This window comes from Chinchilla lanigera, unplaced genomic scaffold (assembly GCF_000276665.1).
Source record: "Chinchilla lanigera isolate Chin_1 unplaced genomic scaffold, ChiLan1.0 scaffold00110, whole genome shotgun sequence".
NCBI classification, from domain to species: Eukaryota; Metazoa; Chordata; class Mammalia; order Rodentia; family Chinchillidae; genus Chinchilla; species Chinchilla lanigera.
Window position 1 is genome coordinate 1,094,789 of NW_004955511.1, and position 8,055 is coordinate 1,102,843.

Here is an 8,055-nt window from a genome sequence, read left to right on the forward strand (position 1 = left end):
TATATCCTCCTCCTTTCGCTTCTTATTCCTCCTCCTCCCGTATCTCTTTAGCATCCTCTCCTGCCCTCTTTGATTCTTATACGTAAATATTCGCATTAAGGCCCCCCTGCCCAGCCTATACCCCCTGTCCCATCTCCCTTCCTCTTCCTAAATTAGCAGGACAGATGGAGAATTCTTGAAAGAAATTAGAAAGTATATGTTTTTGTATGATTTGCTCTTTGTGTATTCACATTACTGTTGATTATTGTGTCTTTGCACAACTGTGTTCAAAATTCAGCGACGTAGAAGTAACAAGACCCTAAGCCTAACCCTAAAACTAGCTGTTAATTAAATATTTCAGCTTGTTGTTGTATTTTAATTTCTTGTTCTTCAAGACAACATCTTCTGTGACTAAATATAGCCAAGCCAGTGCATTCCTGGTGCTTATTCCAAAATATATGTTAGTGTCCAGGCAGGTTATGTCTTCTGGCTTAATATTTTTTTATAAAATATGAAGATCAAGAACACTAAAATAATAACCTATTCTAAAAATAGGACCTGTAGATGAAGCCAGTCCCACAGAGAAGCCAGAATGGAGACTCTGCCCCATCCCTGAATGGTCTGAGGTTGTGAGCACTTCAACCTTCAGCTGGGAGGGCGCAGTTCTCTTAGTAAAGGCTGGGGAACCGTGCACTGCGTAATACATGGGCATGGTGCTTAATAAGAGGCTGACACAGCAGGGCGTGGCCGAACACATTTAGTCATAGAATTAGGATAAGCCAAGACATTTATTCAAGTATTAGACGTTTAAGTGAAAATTTTATTGTTCCATCCTTCAGGGTGTCATTGGTAAGGTAAGTATGACTCAGGAAACTTCTTTAACTTCCTAGTCAAAAAACAATGCTAACTGATCACTTCAATGTAAGCATTATTCCCAGCAAGTTCCATACCTGTGTGCCAATTTAAAAAATAAATAAATGATGTTCAGGAACAACTTGGAGTTTCACAAGAGCAAATGAAGTGTTTGTGTTCCAAATGTGAGACTTGTAAGGGAAAAGACAAAATCTTGTGTTGATTAAACCCTTGAACATTTGTCCTTGGAATCCTGCCAAGAATTTTTCCCCGCAAATTGCTCCCCGAGGATGAGAACATGCTGAGGTATTCCGAGTGTGCATTATATGAGGGGCCCTGGAATTACCAGACTCAGAGGAAAGGCGTACACTGGTCTGTTTCCATTCACAGTTCTGTCATCGGATTCTTTTCAGAGCAAAGTTCCTGGTAAACTTTCCATTGGATCAAGATGAACAGAATTTCCAGGGCAACACAGCTTTCCTCAGAATAAAAAAAAATGAAAGCTGAAAAACATAAAACAGAAGTATCTCTATGAAAATAAATAGATTACAGTAATTTTCAGCTCAACTATGGTTATCCTATTTTATTTCTGAGAATATTTTGTGGTTGATAAATTTCGGAAAGAGGTAACCTGGGAAGACATTTTGTCCAGCCTCTTTGTCTCACAGTACGTATCCTTCTGAGAATTGGAGATTATACTGCATAAAATAAGTGGAATTTTATCAAAAAATATGTACACACAAAGCACTTTGGCCTCACCAAGTAACGTTAAGATTTCCAAAAATAGGAATAAGCAGTTGGTGAAGTCAAATTATTTAAGTAATATACATGTTTAAGTTTAATTTTTGAAGAAATTTGATTGTGAATGCACAACTTAAAAACTATATTGTTAACAGAGCTGAAGGCCCACACTGCCTTTTGTTGCTTCAAAAAAAGATGGGGAACATTTATTTTGTTGGAAAGAAAAGGGTTTATGTACACCCCAGGAGAGAAGAGCCTCATATGGCCTCAAGTCTCTTTGTGCCTAGGTTCAACTCTGCAAGGGCTTTCTGTCCAGCTGACCCCGACCTCCCTTCCTCTCTTCTCCAAATTAAACCTAGGGTCGCATCTGAGTGTTCCTTTCAGGCAGTGACGATATTTTTCAGACAGAGCATCCCTGCTCTGGGCACGCATTTGACTGGAGGAGAGGACTGGGATTGCTGCTGTCAGTCAGAAGTGGGAGAAGCAGTTTATTTTTAAAAATCCAAGGGTTAAAGATTCATTTTTCTCTCAGTTACCATATCTTCAGGAATTTAACCTTATAGTGACTCACCTAAGTCCCCGGAAAGAAATTAATTGGTATAAGAAATTAATTGAAAACAAAGGATAGTGAATAATACACACAAAAAAATGGTTTTTATCATAGTCAATTGTACATCCTCATGTGGAACTGCAAAAACAAACTCTGACCGTGAACACAGTGTCTCAAGTCTGCTCTCCGGAGTCAAAATATCAATGTAGAATGAGAGTCAAATGTGACTGCCACTGAACGTAAGGAAGCTCTGTGCCCTTGTGCTGAAGTCAAGCATGTGGATAAGAGCCCCTATGGCATAATATTTTCTGGACAATTGAATGTGTTAATAATGAAAATAATTGAATGTGTTAATAATGAAAAATAATGAAATGATTAAGAATAGTAATCCATTTCAAGCTGAAAATAGCATGTAACCCTTTAATGTACTAGACACAACTGTCATTTTACAACCATATGTATGCATGGAAGTGGTATTTTCTCATTCTTCTTCACAATAATTTTATCAAGTTCTAAGTACAGTAATGATGAAAAATATTCACGCATTCAAATAATTGAAAATGCTTTTATGACAGGAAAATTTTAAAATTGATTATTAAAGAGAGAAGTACAGCAGACAGCATGGGAAGAAGGAACTCCACCGGTATGCCTGACTTCATCCTCCTGGGGCTGGCGGACTCTGCAGAGGCGCAGCTGCTCCTCTTCCTGCTCTTCCTCCTCATCTACCTGGTCACGGTGCTGGGGAACGCAGGGATGATGCTGCTCATTCGCCTGGATGCCCAGCTGCACACCCCCATGTACTTTTTCCTCACCCACCTGTCCTTTCTCGACCTCAGCTACTCCAGTGTCATCACCCCTAGAACCTTACAGAACTTACTGACTTCTTCCAAGAGCATCTCGTTCCTGGGCTGCTTCACCCAGATGTACTTTTTTATAGTCTTTGCTGCTGCTGAATGCTTCCTTCTCTCCTCCATGGCCATTGACCACTATGTAGCCATCTGCAGCCCTCTACGCTACCCAGTCATTATGTCCCCAAGACTGTGCCGTGCCCTGCTGGCTGGCTCCTATGTTATTGGCTTTGTGAGTTCCACTGTTAATACAATTTTCATAAGCAGGCTGCATTTCTGCAATGCTAAAGTCATCCATCACTTTTTCTGTGACCTATCTCCAATTTTAGCTCTGTCTTGCAGTGGTACTTCTCATGTTGAACTCACTTTATTCATTTGTGCTGGATTCAATTTAGTGGTGTCCCTCAGCACAATATCTGGATCCTATATGTCCATTCTCTCCACTATCCTGAAAATGAGTTCTACTGCAGGGAAGAAAAAAGCCTTCTCGACCTGCGCCTCTCACCTCCTGGGAGTCACCATCTTTTACAGCACCATGATCTTTACTTACTTAAAACCGAAGCAGTCCTACTCCTTGGGAAAGGATCAGGTGGCCTCTGTGTTTTACACGATCGTGATCCCCATGCTGAACCCTCTCATCTACAGCCTCAGAAACAAAGAAGTGAAACATGCTGTCCTTAGACTCCTGCAGAAGAGAGCGGGCTCCAGGCAATTGAAACGATGTTGTTAGGCAGTGACAGTTGTCCACTTGTATTTTTTTTCTTCTTCTTCTGGGAAACTCTTTGGTCCCATGTGAACATAATTCAATCTTGTTTTTTCATTCCTTTCCCCAGCTGCCCTTTGCTCATCAAACACGATCTTGGACACTTTGAAACATACGTTCTATCAAGTTTTTACTGGAATTTTGAGTCATGAATTAAGTGTTAAATCTAAGATGGAAACAACCCGTAATTTTAAGGAAAAATTTTTCTGCAACCTCAGAAAATTATTATAATTTTAAAATTATATCAATATAATATTTATGCATAAATTTTATAGAATTTTATAATGAAAAAGCACTACATTTTCATATGTCTTTCTGTATATATTGATTATGAGCAGCAAGGTTTAGGGTGATGGCTTTTAAATCAAGATGATGGCATTTGTTCTGGTGTTTTGCTCGTATTTGACTCACACTAATTGCCTGAAATGATTGGGTTCAGTATGTCTATCTGAACGTGATATGTAATACTTCACGTCTCCAATCAGAAAATTGATAGAAAACTTTTAAGACAGTGCTACAAATGCTGCCATCATCACCAGAAGACTTGGATTTGTGTAATATTTCAATGCAATATATTCTACTTATTTCTGAATACTACTCCCTTATTTTTACAAATCTCTTGTATTTGATTTAATTTATAAACAATCAAACAGCTAAAAAGTAAAGCAGCAGCTCCTATTGTTGACAGTTTTGTGCATGCTTGTCTAGATTACTGGTTATGAATAATATTGATGCATATTTAACATAATTGCTCTAATTCCTTGTATAACCTTCAGTGCTTTCTTTATTCACTTAATTTAGTTAATTTAATTAACTTTAACATCTAATAATCTCTGTACAATTAAAACCTATAAGATTAACATGCATTCCATATATGAGCAAAATTAAGAGTCTCATTGTAGAGAGCTCTAAAGTTGAAATTTTGTGAACTTACAAATGCAGAAATCTGTGAGCACTCATAGCTGTTAGGTGTCCCTGTGAGCCGTGCTAATGCCTCACATTTCTGTACCAAGACAAGGAGCCACAGCCACCTTTCCCTTTGCCGTCCTCCTGGTGTCTTCAGGTTTGCGATGCTCTTTGAAAATAAATCCATGATTGTTATGATTGCATCATTTTTTATAAATTTTAATAAAAATTTTGCAAATCAAAGAATTGACAATAAATTTTGAACCTGTGGCATTCCGTAAGCCTAGGCTAGGAAAAGATAAAACTGTCTTTTTTTTTTTAACATTTTATCCATACATTCTATGATTGCATTTTGAAATTGCCCTTTTGTATTTTAAGGTTATTTTATAGTGTACAGTTACATTTTCCAAGTGAAACTTTTATTTAAAGAGGAATTACAATTATTAAATTAATTGCTTTACTCCAAGCATGCAATTGCCTAAATTATTAGTTTTCTGATTATACATTAATTTTGTAAGATTACATTTGATATTTTTGATGAATAACATAAAATAAAGCATCTGTATTTTAAGATTTAAGGCACTGTTTTAATACTTCAAAACATTTAATTAATACATTCAAATATCTTAAAATGTACTATGTTGCTCTAATTGGTGAATCAGCGACAAAATCATTCATTACCCTCCATCAGTATGTGGGTTTTTCTGTTTTTTGTTTTGTTTTGTTTTGTTTTTCTGGTACCGGGAATCGAAATCACGACCTTGCGCTTGCCAGGCAGGTGCTGTGCCGCTGAGCTAAATCCCCAGCCCCTATGTTATTATTTATTGCTCCTGTTTAAATTTTTTTTTTTATTTTAGAGAGTAGTAAATGAGAAACAAGCAAACAAATAGAACAGTAGCAGCATACCAGCATCACGAACATAAACAAATCAAAGCAAGAACATTCAAAGTGATACAGGGTCTCAAGTTCCTTTTGTATCTGCATTTTGCAGGTTCTGTATTTGCAGTTTTTCTTGGTTGTTTTTCTATGCAATTAGAATTAATATTTTAATGAATATTTAAGATTCAACATATTAAACATTGTTTAGATCAGCTTTCACTAGATAGTTTCAATAATTTTACATAATTATCAGCTTATTTCTCTTGTCAGTTATCGATGGAAAATGTGGTTTTTCCTTACATCCATTTCTACACATGTGTCTGATTTAGAAAATTTATAGTAGCAGTTTTTGTTGGCAAACCCATCAGTAGAATGTGTGACTTTGTAGACAATATTTAACTAGAAGAAATTCTTAAATTTTAATTAAATTAGGCTATTTTATTTTCTTTATTAGGTAGGCTAGAGAGCATTCATGTCATCATTAAATATGCATAATATAATTTGCATAAAATTAGAAATAAAAACATGTAAACTATGAAAAACATGTAAACTACTTGCTTTTGACCCATCATTTCTTTCTTATGTCATTATTCAGTTCATATAATGGAAGTTATTTCCCCGAAATGATTTAAGATATCATGCCCCTCTTTCTTGCTGCCAGGTCAAAGTGCTATGCAAGCTAAATATGACTTTTTAAAAATTCTGTCATGCAGCACAGCAAATATGACCACCTGGTTCTACTTCCTAATAATTAATGGATAGACAGTAATACCACTATTATACTTGACTAAGAGAGGGGTCATAGGAAAGAATGACTTATCAGATGGTGCAGGATGATAGGGTAATTTTATTAGGAATCCGTTTTCCTAGTGCAATAAAATATTCAGGAATAGACTTGCTCAATATGACACAATATTCATGGCTATCACCTGAATTCATTGGCGTTTCACACTTATCCTGTTGCTCAGATAGATTGGGTTTCGCTGCTCTTTGGCAAATAATTCAGTGCCCACCTTTTCCTGTCATTTGCTCTTAGAGCCGCTCCTACTCCTCCCACATACTGCGGAGAGTTCATCCCATGTGCTGTCCAAACTTCAGTGTGAAGGACAGCTGAGGAGCCATTTTACAAGTCATGCAAACTTCACTCATATGAAGGGCTTTGTAAAATACTTTATTAAGTAAACAATTTCTCTTATTACCTATTTCTTCTAATGTATTTTTAAAGAATTTTGCTTTTGCATCATCAAATTTATCAACATAATATGTTCATAATACGTTACTTTCCATTTTAACTTTTGTGAGGCTATGTATTATTTTTTATTTTATTCCTGATAGATGTGTTTCTCTTCCTGCAGTAATGAACTGTGATTTTAACATGTCATAATACATTTATGTCACCTAAAATGATATATAATATAATACTTTCTGGTTTTTGCTGCTGAGGATTGAACATAGGTCATGGAGAAAAATTAGCAAGCAGTTTATGACTACATTACATTTCCAATCCTTATTGAACAACGTGCAATGTAAGTTTCCTTGAATAATATGGATCAGCTTTTCCCAATGCTTTTATTTTTCTCATAATTGATATTTTTTATGTGGCTTAAAGTCATAATGCAATAGTATAATTTTCCTTCAGTCCTTTATTTTAAAGGAATTGAGATTAAAATTTACAATATTTGTCACATTTCATTTTACATTTTATGATTGTCTTTTCTTCCTCTGCACAGGCTCAAGTCTCCTTCATAGCTGTTTTTCCTGGAATGCTCTGATAGCAAAGCCAGTGACTTCTTAAGTTATTCTTAGTTATTCTCCCCCGTGTTTGATAATGACGAACAAAGACTTTGAGTGTAATATAAGACCTTTCAGTTGCAGCTTCTGTTTTTCGCATATGCTCACGGCGGGCTTTAACTATGGTTTAATGTAGCTGAGATGTCTGTGTGCTTCTCGTGTTAGATCAGCTCCCACACTTGACCCCATCCTCTTGCCCCAGAGTCCCGAGTGCTTAAAGTACAGACCCGTGTCACCACGCTTAGCTCTAGGTTTTCTTCCCTTTGTGTGTGCAGAGCATGTGAGAACATGTCTGGCTATGCAACCCAGGCTGGCCTTGAACTCACTGTGTAGCCCAGGCTGACCACAAACCTCAGTGAGCCTCTTGCCTCAGTTTCCCATTTTCTGTGATTAAAGAAATGTACTCTATACTTTGCTTTCCTTTTATTTTCCTTCCCCTTACCTTTTTTTTTTTTTTTTTTTTTTTTGAGACAGGATCTTGCTATGCAGTTCAGGCTGGCCTTGAGCTCACTTTGTAGCCCAGGCTTGTCTAGAACTCACAAAGATCCGCCTGCCCCAGCCTCCCAAGTGCTGGGATTACATGCCTGAGCCACCACGCCTAGCTCACTTTCCATTGTATATATGTTATTTTTCTCATGTAAGAGAAATCAGGCATTCAAGGATATTTTTCCTACACAGCAGACACACAGCCTTGTGTGGAGATTAGGGAGCCAGGTCAGCATTAGGATGGTAGATGAGGACTGGCG

At 37.0% G+C, this 8,055-nt stretch overlaps 1 protein-coding gene across 1 annotated transcript; it reads left to right on the forward strand.

Annotated features, from left to right (window-relative positions):
* Positions 1-2,743: 2,743 nt before the first annotated feature.
* On the forward strand, positions 2,744-7,813 carry LOC106146288 (olfactory receptor 8H1-like; the record flags this gene model as incomplete). The annotated part of the gene is made up of 2 exons (XM_013506422.1): positions 2,744-3,680; positions 7,794-7,813. Coding segments are annotated over exons 1-2 (957 nt in total), but the record flags the coding sequence as incomplete, so codon positions are not given.
* Positions 7,814-8,055: the final 242 nt, after the last annotated feature.